The 16,283-nt window shown below is 38.9% G+C and overlaps 1 protein-coding gene across 1 annotated transcript in view; it reads right to left on the reverse strand.

Moving 5' to 3' along the window:
• LOC128687208 (uncharacterized) overlaps nucleotides 1-16,283 on the reverse strand; it is a 274,565-nt gene that overhangs the window by 130,005 nt on the left and 128,277 nt on the right. Inside the window, exon 8 of the mRNA XM_070098520.1 lies at nucleotides 6,274-6,471. Within this exon, the coding sequence (XP_069954621.1) occupies nucleotides 6,274-6,471 (198 nt within the window). The remainder of the gene's footprint in view (nucleotides 1-6,273; nucleotides 6,472-16,283) is intronic.

Genomic DNA, 16,283 nt, shown 5'->3' on the forward strand with positions numbered 1-16,283 from the left:
ACACTCTCCATGTCATTCTACTTTGATCCATTCTCTCTAAATGACCAAACCACCTCAACAACCCCTCTTCAGCCCTCTGACTAATACTTTTAGTAACTCCACACCTTCTCCTAATTTCCACACCCCGAATTTTCTGCATAATATTTACACCACACATTGCCCTTAGACAGGACATCTCCACTGCCTCCAACCGCCTCCTCGCTGCTGCATTCACAACCCATGCTTCACACCCATATAAGTGTTGGTACTACTATACTTTCATACATTCCCTTCTTTGCCTCCATAAATAATGATTTTTGTCTCCACATATACCTCAATGCACCACTCACCTTTTTTTCCTCATCAATTCTATGATTAACCTCATCCTTCATAAATCCATCCGCTGACACGTCAACTCCCAAGTATCTGAAAACATTCACTTCTTCCATACTCCTCCTCCCCAATTTGATATCCAATTTTTCTTTATCTAAATCATTTGATACCCTCATCACCTTACTCTTTTCTATTTTCACATTCAACTTTCTACCTTTACACACATTCCCAAACTCATCCACTAACCTTTGCAATTTTTCTTTAGAATCTCCCATAAGCACAGTATCATCAGCAAAAAGCAACTGTGTCAATTCCCATTTTGTATTTAAATCCCCATAATTTAATTCCACCCCTCTCTCGAACACCCTAGCATTTACTTCTTTTACAACCCCATCTATAAATATATTAAACAACCATGGAGACATTACACATCCCTGTCTAAGATCTACTTTTACCGGGAAGTAGTCTCCCTCTCTTCTACACACCCTAACCTGAGCCTCACTATCCTCATAAAAACTCTTTACAGCATTTAGTAATTTACCACATATTCCATATACTTGCAACATCTGCCACATTGCTCCCCTATCCACTCTATCATGTGCCTTTTCTAAATCCATAAATGCAATGAAAACTTCCCTACCTTTATCTAAATACTGTTCACATACATGTTTCAATGTAAACACTTGTTCTACACATCCCCTACCCACTCTGAAACCTCCTTGCTCATCTGCCATCCTACATTCTATCTTACCTCTAATTCTTTTAATAATAACACTACCATACACTTTTCCTGGTATACTCAGTAAACTTATTCCTCTATAATTTTTACAATCTCTTTTATCCCCCTTCCCTTTATATAAAGGGAATATACATGCTCTCTGCCAATCACTAGGTACCTCCCCCTCTTACATACATTTATTAAACAAAAATACCAACCACTCCAACACTATATCCCCCCATGCTTTTAACATTTCTGTCATGATCTCATCAGTTCCAGCTCCTTTACCCCCTTTCATTCTACATAATGCCTCACGCACCTCCCCCACACACACATCCTGCTCTTCACTCCTAAAAGATGGTATACCTCCCTGGCCAGTGCATGAAATTACCGTTTCCCTTTCTTCGTCGACATTTAAAAGTTCCTCAAAATATTCTCGCCATCTACTCAAAACCTCCATCTTCCCATCTACTAACTCCCCTACTCTGTTTTTGACTGACAAATCCATTCGTTCTCTAGGCTTTCTTAACTTGTTTAACTCACTCCAAAATTATTTCTTATTTTCATTAAAATTCCTTGACAGTGCCTCTCCCACTCTATCATCTGCTCTCCTTTTGCACTCTCTCACCACTCTCTTCACCTTTTTTTTACTCTCCATATACTCTATTCTTCTTATAACACTTCTGCTTTGTAAAAACCTCTCATAAGCTATGACATCACTCCACTCTCAGACATGACTCGACCGTTTCCCCTGATCTGATAAGCAATTTGTGTATATTGTGGTAGGGGACCTGAATGCTAAAGTAGGAGAAACTTTTAGAGAGGGTGTGGTAGGTAAGTTTGGGGTGCCAGGTGTAAATGATAATGGGAGCCCTTTGATTGAACTTTGTATAGAAAGAGGTTTAGTTATAGGTAATACATATTTTAAGAAAAAGAGGATAAATAAGTATACAAGATATGATGTAGGGCGAAATGACAGTAGTTTGTTGGATTATGTATTGGTAGATAAAAGACTGTTGAGTAGACTTCAGGATGTACATGTTTATAGAGGGGCCACAGATATATCAGATCACTTTCTAGTTGTAGCTACACTGAGAGTAAAAGGTAGATGGGATACAAGGGGAATAGAAGCATCAGGGAAGAGAGAGGTGAAGGTTTATAAACTAAAAGAGGAGGCAGTTAGGGTAAGATATAAACAGCTATTGGAGGATAGATGGGCTAATGAGAGTATAGGCAATGGGGTCGAAGAGGTATGGGGTAGGTTTAAAAATGTAGTGTTAGAGTGTTCAGCAGAAGTTTATGGTTACAGGAAAGTGGGTGCGGGAGGGAAGAGGAGCGATTGGTGGAATGATGATGTAAAGAGAGTAGTATGGGAGAAAAAGTTAGCATATGAGAAGTTTTTACAAAGTAGAAGTGATGCAAGGAGGGAAGAGTATATGGAGAAAAAGAGAGAGGTTAAGAGAGTGGTGAAGCAATGTAAAAAGAGAGCAAATGAGAGAGTGGGTGAGATGTTATCAACAAATTTTGTTGAAAATAAGAAAAAGTTTTGGAGTGAGATCAACAAGTTAAGAAAGCCTAGAGAACAAATGGATTTGTCAGTTAAAAATAGGAGAGGAGAGTTATTAAATGGAGAGTTAGAGGTATTGGGAAGATGGAGGGAATATTTTGAGGAATTGTTAAATGTTGATGAAGATAGGGAAGCTGTGATTTTGTGTATAGGGCAAGGAGGAATAACATCTTGTAGGAGTGAGGAAGAGCCAGTTGTGAGTGTGGGGGAAGTTCGTGAGGCAGTAGGTAGAATGAAAGGGGGTAAGGCAGCCGGGATTGATGGGATAAAGATAGAAATGTTAAAAGCAGGTGGGGATATAGTTTTGGAGTGGTTGGTGCAATTATTTAATAAATGTATTGAAGAGGGTAAGGTACCTAGGGATTGGCAGAGAGCATGCATAGTTCCTTTGTATAAAGGCAAAGGGGATAAAAGAGAGTGCAAAAATTATAGGGGGATAAGTCTGCTGAGTATACCTGGTAAAGTGTATGGTAGAGTTATTATTGAAAGAATTAAGAGTAAGACGGAGAATAGGATAGCAGATGAACAAGGAGGCTTTAGGAAAGGTAGGGGGTGTGTGGATCAGGTGTTTACAGTGAAACATATAAGTGAACAGTATTTAGATAAGGCTAAAGAGGTCTTTGTGGCATTTATGGATTTGGAAAAGGCGTATGACAGGGTGGATAGGGGGGCAATGTGGCAGATGTTGCAAGTGTATGATGTAGGAGGTAGGTTACTGAAAGCAGTGAAGAGTTTTGACGAGGATAGTGAGGCTCAAGTTAGAGTATGTAGGAAAGAGGGAAATTATTTCCCAGTAAAAGAAGGCCTTAGACAAGGATGTGTGATGTCACCGTGGTTGTTTAATATATTTATAGATGGGGTTGTAAGAGAAGTAAATGCGAGGGTCTTGACAAGAGGCGTGGAGTTAAAAGATAAAGAATCACACACAAAGTGGGAGTTGTCACAGCTGCTCTTTGCTGATGACACTGTGCTCTTGGGAGATTCTGAAGAGAAGTTGCAGAGATTGGTGGATGAATTTGGTAGGGTGTGCAAAAGAAGAAAATTAAAGGTGAATACAGGAAAGAGTAAGGTTATGAGGATAACAAAAAGATTAGGTGATGAAAGATTGAATATCAGATTGGAGGGAGAGAATATGGAGGAGGTGAATGTATTCAGATATTTGGGAGTGGACGTGTCAGCGGATGGGTCTATGAAAGATGAGGTGAATCATAGAATTGATGAGGGAAAAAGAGTGAGTGGTGCACTTAGGAGTCTGTGGAGACAAAGAACTTTGTCCTTGGAGGCAAAGAGGGGAATGTATGAGAGTATAGTTTTACCAACGCTCTTATATGGGTGTGAAGCATGGGTGATGAATGTTGCAGCGAGGAGAAGGCTGGAGGCAGTGGAGATGTCATGTCTGAGGGCAATGTGTGGTGTGAATATAATGCAGAGAATTCGTAGTTTGGAAGTTAGGAGGAGGTGCGGGATTACCAAAACTGTTGTCCAGAGGGCTGAGGAAGGGTTGTTGAGGTGGTTCGGACATGTAGAGAGAATGGAGCGAAACAGAATGACTTCAAGAGTGTATCAGTCTGTAGTGGAAGGAAGGCGGGGTAGGGGTCGGCCTAGGAAAAGTTGGAGGGAGGGGGTAAAGGAGGTTTTGTGTGCGAGGGGCTTGGACTTCCAGCAGGCATGCGTGAGCGTGTTTGATAGGAGTGAATGGAGACAAATGGTTTTTAATACTTGACGTGCTGTTGGAGTGTGAGCAAAGTAACATTTATGAAGGGGTTCAGGGAAACCGGCAGGCCGGACTTGAGTCCTGGAGATGGGAAGTACAGTGCATGCACTCTGAAGGAGGGGTGTTAATGTTGCAGTTTAAAAACTGTAGTGTAAAGCACCCTTCTGGCAAGACAGTGATGGAGTGAATGATGGTGAAAGTTTTTCTTTTTCGGGCCACCCTGCCTTGGTGGGAATCGGCCAGTGTGATAATAAAAAAAAAAATATTTTTAATGAACTGGCCATCTCCCACCGAGGCAAGAAGACCTAAAAAGAAAAATGAAAGTTTTTTTTTTTTATATTTAGTAATTTACACAGGAGTTACTAGCCCCATGCTCCAGCAATTTAGTCGCTTCTTATGGCACACATGGTTTATGGAGGAAGGATTCTTGTCCTCTTCCCCATGGAAATGAAAGGTAATAAAGAAGAACTATTAAGAAAATAGAAGAAAACCCAGATGGGTGTGTAAATATATGTGTGTACAGTACATGCATGTGTAGTGTGACCTAAAGGTAAGTAGAAGTAGCAAGATATACCTGTTATCCTGTGTTTATGAAACAGAAAAAGACACCAGGAATCCTACCATCATGTAAAACAATTACAGGTTTCTGTCTCACACATTTGGCAGTAGTACTTCCCTGGGTGGTTGCTGTCTACCAACCTATTACCTATATTTTTTTTTTGTTAACACACTGGCCATATTCCACTGAGGCAGGGTGACCTAAAAGAAAAATGAAAGTTTCTCTTTTCAATTTAGTAATGTATAGAGGAAAAGGGGTTACTAGCTCCTTGCTCCTGGCATTTTAATGAACTCTCATGACACACACGGCTTATAGAGGAAGAATTCTGTTCCACTTTCCCATGGAGAAAATTCACAGTTATCCACAATAATGCAAAATCCACTGCTATTCACATTAGCCTAGTAGGGCTACAGCTATGCACATGAGCCCAGTAGGGCTACAGCTATGCACATCAGCTCAGTAGGGTCACAGCTATGCATATAAGTCATGCAGGGCAACATTAACCCTTTTCACACACTTGCATATCAAGAAACAGCAAACAGACTAAGGAAATTTTTTTTTATTTTGACTTCTATAGCCAATTTAAAATTGGCCTCTTTTTGAGGTACCAAAAACATAAGCCTATTTTTTCCAATACGTTCTTTACTCCAGTTAATGCTAGTGTGAACAAAATGCTGATTTTTCAGGAATGTAACCTATATATTAATCTGGGTTCTACTGTATATACAGTATTTCCAGGTTGAATTTCACAAAAAACACTAATAATAATGGTAACCTCTCAATATAACCTCCATAAAACTAGAAAGACTTAAATCACACTATTTTTTCATTGGTCAACATGAGAGTATAATGAGAAGGAAGGGAAGGGAGAAGGAAGGATAATGACAAAATAATGAAAATAAGATATGGGGTAACTAGTGGGGAAAAGAGAAAAAGATGAGTGGCTTACAGATCTTGGTCAAGAGTAAAGAATATTTTATTTAATCAATTGAATGAAGAGTTCAGTTCCAAGGGTAGCTAACTGAATGTCACTCTGCTACAGAGAATCACTCTGGGGTAGGCTCATTCTACAGTTAGATCACTTCTCATCTAATAAGTAATCTGTTTACCTCCTAATGAGTACCTGCATTTCCTTTTTTCTCTGATGGCACAAGCCTCCATCTTCATTCATCTGCCTTTCTTTGTTCCATTATTATTTTGTGGACATTCAACCCTGTTCTTTCAGCTAAGATGACAGCAATCACCATTCCTGTTGCTTACCATGTTGACTTTATTCAAGAAGGATAGCTTATTTACTGAAATGAGAAGGGTAACTTCAACTCCGTGCATCAAGAGCCCTTCACCAGTATCATGGCATCCCCTCGAAGGGAGACATTCAAAAAACAAAGAACATTCATACAAACCTGGAAGAATATGGCAAAAAGCAATGGCAGTGCATTGAGGATAGTGAGGCCGCCCAGTTTGGAAAAACGATGGTACGAGGTGAACGACCAGGTGAGAGAGACCAGTGATATGAGCACGGAGAACACTTGTTTGGACAACTGTGTATCTGTCCCACGAGGAGATAATGAGAGGATGGAGCCCAGGGTAACATCCTTCACCTGAGAATAGAGCAAATGTTAATACAAATATTAGCAACATGGACCTGGAGTAACCCACATGGAGACATACATAAAGGGACTGTATATTCAGCCTCTGAGATTCACTTCTGTTACAGGGCAAAATACACATCCTCCATCTTTACCTCTTTCAGTCATTTACATCTCCAAGTGGGATTCTTTGATTCAAGTGACCAGTGTTTATTACATGACAACTAATATTAACATATTTAATGTCTTACATTAATATAGGAGTCAGTAGCTTCTACAATAGAATTCTGAGCTTCCAAAATACAAACTTATCACACTCTTAATACAAACTGCTGATACTTTAAACTTTTTCAGATTTTTGTAAAGATTATTACTATGACATACTAATATTAACATACACCACACATTTAATGTCTTACATTAATATAGGAGTCAGTAGCTTCTACAATAGAATTCTGAGCTTCCAAAATACAAACTTATCACACTCTTAATACAAAGACCCTCGCATTTACTTCTCTTACAACCCCATCTATAAATATATTAAACAACCAAGGTGACTGCTGATACTTTAAACTTTTTCAGATTTTTGGCTAAAGATCCATTACTTGAGAGTAAAAGAACTAAGTATCTTAGATTTTATTGTACCTTTCATATGATTAAAAAAAAATAGCTGTTTATATGTAATGCTTCTATTCTCCTTGTATCCCATATTTTACTCTCAGTGTAGCTACAACTAGAAAGTGATCTGATATATCTGTGGCCCCTCTATAAACATGTACAAAGTCTACTCAACAGTCTTTTATCTACCAATACATAATCCAACAAACTACTGTCAACATCATATCGTGTATACTTATTTATCCTCTTTTTCTTAAAATATGAAATAACTAAACCCCTTTCTATACAAAGTTCAATCAAAGGGCTCCCATTATCATTTACACCTGGCACCCCAAACTTACCTACCACACCCTCTCTAAAAGTTTCTCCTACTTTAGCATTCAAGTCCCCTACCACAATTACTCTCTCACTTGGTTCAAAGGCTCCTATACATTCATTGCAATTACTTATAAAACAAATCTTAACTAAAAGAAAGGATCAATTGATGGTTTACAAAAGAAGTACAAGTATGTACTAGCAAAAGGTATGACTAAGAATTTTCATGGTATAAGAAGAAGTAGAAGATGAGGCAAACAGTTCTATTATAAGCCTAAATTCAGGAAATAATGAGAAACATTCAAAGCTCTTTGTGACTTGAATTTCTCAAATTCTTAAATCAAACAAAACATTTTGCTGGAAATCAATAAACATTTCAAAAGATGGAACAATATTAACCTCAGTTACTGAGATTTTAAAGAATTAAAAAAAAAAACTCCATAATGTCAAGTCTAGCTAAGATTACAGTACAGTATAATAAAAACCTTTAACATGCATAAATTTTTTTTTTCAACACACTGGCCATATCCCACCGAGGCAGGGTGGCCCAAAAAGAAAAATGATTCTCTTTTTAAATTTAGTAATTTATACAGGAGAAGGGGTTACTAGCCCCTTGCTCCTGGCATTTTAGTCGCCTCTTACAACACGCATGGCTTACGGAGGAAGAATTCTGTTCCACTTCCCCATGGAGATAACAGGAAATAAACAAGAACAAGAACTAGTAAGAAAATAGAAGAAAACCCAGAGAGGTGTGTGTGTGTGTGTGTGTGTGTGTGTGTGTGTGTGTGTGTGTGTGTGTGTGTGTATATATATATATATATATATATATATATATATATATATATATATATTGTAGGTAGTAGGTAGGTAGACAGCAACCACCCAGGAAGGTACTACCGTCCTGCCAAGTGAGTGTAAAACGAAGCCTGTGATTGTTTTACATGATGGTAGGATTGCTGATGTCTTTTGTCTGTCTCATAAACATACAAGATTACAGGTACGTCTTGCTACTTCTACTTACACTTAGGTCACACTACACATACATGTACACATTTATTTATACACACTCATCTGAGTTTTCTTTGATTTTATCTTAATAGTTCTTGGTCTTATTAATTTTCCTTTTATATCCATGGGGAAGTGGAATAAGAATCTTTCCTCCGTAAGCCATGCGTGTTGCAAAAGTCAACTAAAATGCCGGGAACAATGGGCTAGTAACCCCTTTTCCTGTAAAGATTACTAAAAAGAATAAGAAGAAGAAAATTGTCAAAGTGGGAAGTCTGAATGTGCGTGGATGTTGTGCAGATGATAAGAAAGAGATGATTGTGGATGTTATGAATGAGAAGAAGCTGGATGTCCTGGCTTTAAGTGAAACAAAGCTGAAGGGGGTGGGAGAGTTTCAGTGGAGAGGAATAAATGGGATTAGGTCAGGGGTTTCAAATAGAGTTAGAGCTAAAGAAGGAGTAGCAATAATGTTGAAGGATAAGCTATGGCAGGAAAAGAGGGACTATAAATGTATTAATTCAAGGATTATGTGGAGTAAAATAAAGATTGGATGTGAAAAGTGGGTTATAATAAGCGTGTATGCACCTGGAGAAGAGAGAAGTGTAGAGGAGAGAGAGAGATTTTGGGAAATGTTGAGTGAATGCGTGGGGAGTTTTGAATCAAGTGTGAGAGTAATGGTGGTTGGGGATTTCAATGCTAAAGTGGGTAAAAATGTTATGGAAGGAGTAGTAGGTAAATTTGGGGTGCCAGGGGTAAATGTAAATGGGGAGCCTTTAATTGAGCTATGTGTAGAAAGAAATTTGGTAATAAGTAATACATATTTTATGAAAAAGAGGATAAATAAATATACAAGGTATGATGTAGCACGTAATGAAAGTAGTTTATTAGATTATGTATTGGTGGATAAAAGGTTGATGGGTAGGCTCCAGGATGTACATGTTTATAGAGGGGCAACTGATATATCGGATCATTATTTAGTTGTAGCTACAGTTAGAGTAAGAGGTAGATGGGAAAAGAGGAAGGTGGCAACAACAAGTAAGAGGGAGGTGAAAGTGTATAAACTAAGGGAGGAGGAAGTTCGGGTGAGATATAAGCGACTATTGGCAGAAAGGTGGGCTAGTGCAAAGATGAGTAGTGGGGGGGTTGAAGAGGGTTGGAATAGTTTTAAAAATGCAGTATTAGAATGTGGGGCAGAAGTTTGTGGTTATAGGAGGGTGGGGGCAGGAGGAAAGAGGAGTGATTGGTGGAATGAAGTAAAGGGTGTGATAAAAGAGAAAAAGGTAGCTTATGAGAGGTTTTTACAAAGCAGAAGTGTTATAAGAAGAGCAGAGTATATGGAGAGTAAAAGAAAGGTAAAGAGAGTGGTGAGAGAGTGCAAAAGGAGAGCAGATGATAGAGTGGGAGAGGCATTGTCAAGAAATTTTAATGAAAATAAGAAAAAATTTTGGAGTGAGTTAAACAAGTTAAGAAAGCCTAGGGAAAATATGGATTTGTCAGTTAAAAACAGAGTAGGGGAGTTAGTAGATGGGGAGATGGAGGTATTGGGTAGATGGCGAGAATATTTTGAGGAACTTTTAAATGTTAAGGAAGAAACAGAGGCAGTAATTTCATGCACTGGTCAGGGAGGTATACCATCTTTTAGGAGTGAAGAAGAGCAGAATGTAAGTGTGGGGGAGGTACGTGAGGCATTACGTAAAATGAAAGGGGGTAAAGCAGCTGGAACTGATGGGATCATGACAGAAATGTTAAAAGCAGGGGGGGATATAGTGTTGGAGTGGTTGGTACTTTTGTTTAATAAATGTATGAAAGAGGGGAAGGTACCTAGGGACTGGCAGAGAGCATGTATAGTCCCTTTATATAAAGGGAAAGGGGACAAAAGAGACTGTAAAAATTATAGAGGAATAAGCTTACTGAGTATACCAGGAAAAGTGTACGGTAGGGTTATAATTGAAAGAATTAGAGGTAAGACAGAATGTAGGATTGCGGATGAGCAAGGAGGTTTTAGAGTGGGTAGGGGGTGTGTAGATCAGGTGTTTACATTGAAGCATATATGTGAACAGTATTTAGATAAAGATAGGGAAGTTTTTATTGCATTTATGGATTTAGAAAAGGCATATGATAGAGTGGATAGAGGAGCAATGTGGCAGATGTTGCAAGTATATTGAATAGGTGGTAAGTTATTAAATGCTGTAAAGAGTTTTTATGAGGATAGTGAGGCTCAGGTTAGGGTGTGTAGAAGAGAGGGAGACTACTTTCCGGTAAAAGTAGGTCTTAGACAGGGATGTGTAATGTCACCATGGTTGTTTAATATATTTATAGATGGGGTTGTAAAGGAAGTAAATGCTAGGGTGTTCAGGAGAGGGGTGGGATTAAATTATGGGGAATCAAATTCAAAATGGGAATTGACACAGTTACTTTTTGCTGATGATACTGTGCTTATGGGAGATTCTAAAGAAAAATTGCAAAGGTTAGTGGATGAGTTTGGGAATGTGTGTAAAGGTAGAAAGTTGAAAGTGAACATAGAAAAGAGTAAGGTGATGAGGGTGTCAAATGATTTAGATAAAGAAAAATTGGATATCAAATTGGGGAGGAGGAATATGGAAGAAGTGAATGTTTTCAGATACATGGGAGTTGACGTGTCGGCGGATGAATTTATGAAGGATGAGGTTAATCATAGAATTGATGAGGGAAAAAAGGTGAGTGGTGCGTTGAGGTATATGTGGAGTCAAAAAACGTTATCTATGGAGGCAAAGAAGGGAATGTATGAAAGTATAGTAGTACCAACACTCTTATATGGGTGTGAAGCTTGGGTGGTAAATGCAGCAGCAAGGAGACGGTTGGAGGCAGTGGAGATGTCCTGTTTAAGGGCAATGTGTGGTGTAAATATTATGCAGAAAATTCGGAGTGTGGAAATTAGGAGAAGGTGTGGAGTTAATAAAAGTATTAGTCAGAGGGCAGAAGAGGGGTTGTTGAGGTGATTTGGTCATTTAGAGAGAATGGATCAAAGTAGAATGACATGGAAAGCATATAAATCTATAGGGGAAGGAAGGCGGGGTAGGGGTCGTCCTCGAAAGGGTTGAAGAGAGGGGGTAAAGGAGGTTTTGTGGGTAAGGGGCTTGGACTTCCAGCAAGCGTGCGTGAGCGTGTTAGATAGGAGTGAATGGAGACGAATGGTACTTGGGACCTGACGATCTGTTGGAGTGTGAGCAGGGTAATATTTAGTGAAGGGATTCAGGGAAACCGGTTATTTTCATATAGTCGGACTTGAGTCCTGGAAATGGGAATTACAATGCCTGCACTTTAAAGTAGGGGTTTGGGATATTGGCAGTTTGGAGGGATATGTTGTGTATCTTTATATGAGTATGCTTCTAGACTGTTGTATTCTGAGCACCTCTGCAAAAACAGTGATAATGTGCGAGTGTGGTGAAAGTGTTGAATGATGATGAAAGTATTTTCTTTTTGGGGATTTTCTTTCTTTTTTTTGGGTCACCCTGCCTCGGTGGGAGACGGCCGACTTGTTGAAAAAAAAAAAAAAAAAAATAAATAAATATATATATATATATATATATATATATATATATATATATATATATATATATATATATATATATATATATATATATATATATATATATATATATATATATATATATATAGGGGTCGTCCTCGAAAGGGTTGAAGAGAGGGGGTAAAGGAGGTTTAGTGGGTAAGGGGCTTGGACTTCCAGCAAGCGTGCGTGAGCGTGTTAGATAGGAGTGAATGGAGACGAATGGTACTTGGGACCTGACGATCTGTTGGAGTGTGAGCAGGGTAATATTTAGTGAAGGGATTCAGGGAAACCGGTTATTTTCATATAGTCGGACTTGAGTCCTGGAAATGGGAAGTACAATGCCTGCACTTTAAAGTAGGGGTTTGGGATATTGGCAGTTTGGAGGGATATGTTGTGTATCTTTATATGTGTATGCTTCTAGACTGTTGTATTCTGAGCACCTCTGCAAAAAAAAAAAAAAAAAAATATATATATATATATATATATATATATATATATATATATATATATATATATATATATATATATATATATATATATATATATGCATGCTTGTTCATGTATATGTAGTGTGACCTAAGTGTAAGAAGTAGCAGCAAGACATACCCAAAACCTTGCATGTTTATGAGACAGAAAAATGCCAGCAATCCTACCATCATTTAAAACAATTAAAGGCTTTCGTTTTACACTCACTTGGCAGGACGGTAGTACCTCCCTGGGTGGTTGCATAAATATATATACATAACCTATCAGTAGTTACCTAAGCATCCTATTGCACTTTTGAAATCACATGACTGGTCAGCTGATTTACACTTCTCAGCCATGCTGGACATTATTATTATTATAACTGAGGGTCATACAGTGCCACCAGGCAGGGAAGGATGCAGAGGTAATGAGCAGCAAGAGGGAGAGGGATGATTATTAGGTCATGGAATGCAGCGGAGCAGTGGATAGTTCAGGGGTAAAGGGTAGCTAGAGATTGAGGTAGAAAGGGCCCCAAGGAGTACTAGAGGCATCATCATCAGAGTTCGTGCAGTAAATCAGTTGCTGTCAAAAAGCCAATGAGAGTCTGGGTTAAAGGAAAGCCCATCAGCAAGAAGGGAAGGTAAAGTACGGGCAGTAGAGCGGTAACGACATTGGTGGTAAATTCTGTGTGCTCATTGATAGAGTGGGCAGTCCAACAGAAACTGGAACCTAACAATTCTCACAGAGTGGAACAGGGTGCCTCTCCAAGAGATACCCATGAGTAAGACGAGTGAGGCCAATGCAAAGACGGGAGAGAGTAGTCTCCTAACCTCAACACTGATGATAAGAAGATGGCAAGAAACCTATACTCGGTTTAATAGAATGTATATTATAGAGCAGATCAGACCAACGTTGTTGCCAACTGGTGCGAAGGTGGGCAGAAATTACAGCAAAATAGTCTGTGAATGGAACACCTCTATATGAGAGGTCATAAACTGTTGACCGCACAGCCGTGTCTGCCTGTTTAATGCCCTGTATGTCAACATGACCAGGGACCCAACAAAAAAAAATATCTTTGTGTCTGCTAGAGATACAGCATAACCAAAGTTGGATATGAAGAACCAGGGGATAAGGTGCATCAAATTTTCGTATAGCCTGTAAAGCACTAAGGGAGTCTGAAACGACCACAAATGATGACACAGATACAATACAGATAAGTGCTACGAGAATGGCATACAATTCAGCCGTAAAAATGCTAGCCAAGGATAATGAACGCCCTCGCATGATGCTGTCTGGAAACACTGTGGTGATGGTGTACACTGTGATGGCATGAGAATGAGATTGGTAGTGGTTAAGAAAGAGAGAGCGAGAAGCCACTGTAGGCAGCCGTGTTCGCACATGGCAGTGGGAAAGAACAGACACAAACAGTCAGAAAAAACCATACCCCCGGCCGGGATTGAACCCGCGGTCATAGAGTCTCAAAACTCCAGCCCGTCAAACAGTCAGAACTTGTAGAAAGATGGTAACTGAAGAGAAGACAAGAACAAATGCAGGTGAACAAAACAGGGACGGAGTAAACAGGGGCGACAAACAAATAAAGAATGTCTACTAACATCAGTGACTATCCTATACATGGAAGGATTGTGGAGGTCATGAGAGAGAACTTAACAGAGAAGGCAATGAGCATCAGGGCAATCGGACAAGGATGGAATATTTGCCTCTGCATAGAGGCTCTCAACCAGTAAAGAGTGACAAGCTCTTTACCGGTTGGGTTAATCCCATCTCTAGTGATGGATGGGATTAACCCTTTCAGGGTCCAGAGGCCAAATTTCAAAGGGTGCACCAGTGTCCAAGAATTTTCAAAAAATAATTTTGTTATTTTTTCTTATGAAATGGTAGAGAATCTTTTTCTGAAGGCAATAAAACAAAAGGTACAAAATTTGACGGAAAATTGACGAAATTATGCTCTCGCGAATTTTGATGTCAGTGATATTTATGCATCGGCGATTTTGCGGACTTTGACTCGCATTTTAGGCCAATTACATTATTCCAGTCGACCAAATTCTTAGCTATTTCACTAGTATTACTTCTATTCTATTAACTGAGCACAATAATTCGCCAAGTCAACTGTTTCAACTACAAAATAAAGTGATTGGAAATTGGTAATTTGGCCAATTTAATGCCAAGTTCAAAACACTCCAGTTTCAAAATAGGGTCCAGAATAAACAATGCAGGCATTCCTGGCACTAAACTAACATTTCCTCTGTTCATTAGTTACATTTTCAGTCTTTACTAATGAATTCCATTTTGATTTTTTATTCACATAATGAATTTTTATTCAAAACAATAAATAGAAGATTTACTGTTATGCAATATTGTAATAATTGTAGAAATAATATCAGCACATTTGCAAACAAATATTAGACCCACCAGCAGGTATGTACAGTGGAACCTCAAAAATCGAACGTACCACAAATCGAACGTTTCGAAAATAGGACCATTTTTTCGGACAAACTGTGTCCCTATTATCGAACGCGCCCCTATTTTTGGACCGCCGGGTACAGGACCTGTCTGCCACCCACTCTGTCCGCGTCCCCGCGCAGGCGCCGTGAGCAGTCTAGCTTTGTTTATGCTCGAGTGAACACTAACCTGCGCATTCATTCACGCATTTTACGATTATTTCGTTGTGTTTAGTGCTTGTGGGACTGTGAAATAAGCTGCCATGGGCCAAAAGACACTTGCTAGTGGTACCCCTGTGGTAAAGAAAGTGAGAAACACCATAGATGTGAAGAAGGAAATAATACAGAAGTATGAGAGTGGTGTGAGACTTGTTGAGCTTGCCAGGATGTATGGGAAAAACAAGTCGACCATCGGTTCTATCCTGGCAAAGAAAGAACAAATCAAGGAAGCTGATGTTGTGAAAGGTGTTAATATAGGGAGTGGATGAGGTGCCTTCTTCAAAGATTAAGGAGAGTTGTGCCAAGTGGAATTATGTCCAAATGTTTGTGTAGAAGTACCACCCTGAGCAAGCTGAAACAAGCCATCTTTGCAACAAGTTCAGTGACAGAACCATGTCCCATTTTAGGGAAATGTTAAAGAGGCGCCAGAAACAGAGGACTGTGGACAGTTATTTTGTGAGATGGGTCCAGTGACTCTCAAGCTGGTCCTAGTGGCATTAAAAGACAGAGAAGGGAAGTAACCCCAGAGAGAGCTTTACCTGAAGTCCTCATGGAGGGGGATTCTCCTTCCAAACACTAACCCCAACTCCCTCTCTCCTCCTCCCTATCTTCCAGATGCCATCACCAATCTTCAATAAAGGTAAGTAAAAATGTTATTTTATATGTATTACTATACATAATTAAAAACTATAGTATTTGTTGTATGTAAAACTGTAATTAATCTCTATAAAATGTATTTTTTGTGTGAATATTTCTGGGTTTCTGGAACGGATTAATTGTACATGTAATATTTCCATTATTTCTTATGGGAAATATTGCTTCGAATTTCAGACTTTTCGAATTTAGAGCTAGCTCCTGGAACAGATTAAGTTCAATTTTTGAGGTTCCACTGAATTAGACGTGTGAGGTCATTTGTTTACTCTTGAACATTGGCAAAAATTTAACATTTCCGCTACTTTGAGCTCAGTTTCAAGCCATTTCCAGTACTAAAACCAATCAAAATCATCTCTATTTCTGTAATATGTCTTTCATTCTATTAATGAGACCAAGAAATAACAAATACAACTATAAAAATAAATAAATAAATAAATAAAAATAGTTTTACCAACGCTATTATATGGGTGTGAAGCATGGGTGATAAATGTTGCAGCGAGGAGAAGGCTGGAGGCAGTGGAGATGTTATGTCTGAGATC

This window comes from Cherax quadricarinatus, chromosome 62 (assembly GCF_038502225.1).
Source record: "Cherax quadricarinatus isolate ZL_2023a chromosome 62, ASM3850222v1, whole genome shotgun sequence".
NCBI classification, from domain to species: Eukaryota; Metazoa; Arthropoda; class Malacostraca; order Decapoda; family Parastacidae; genus Cherax; species Cherax quadricarinatus.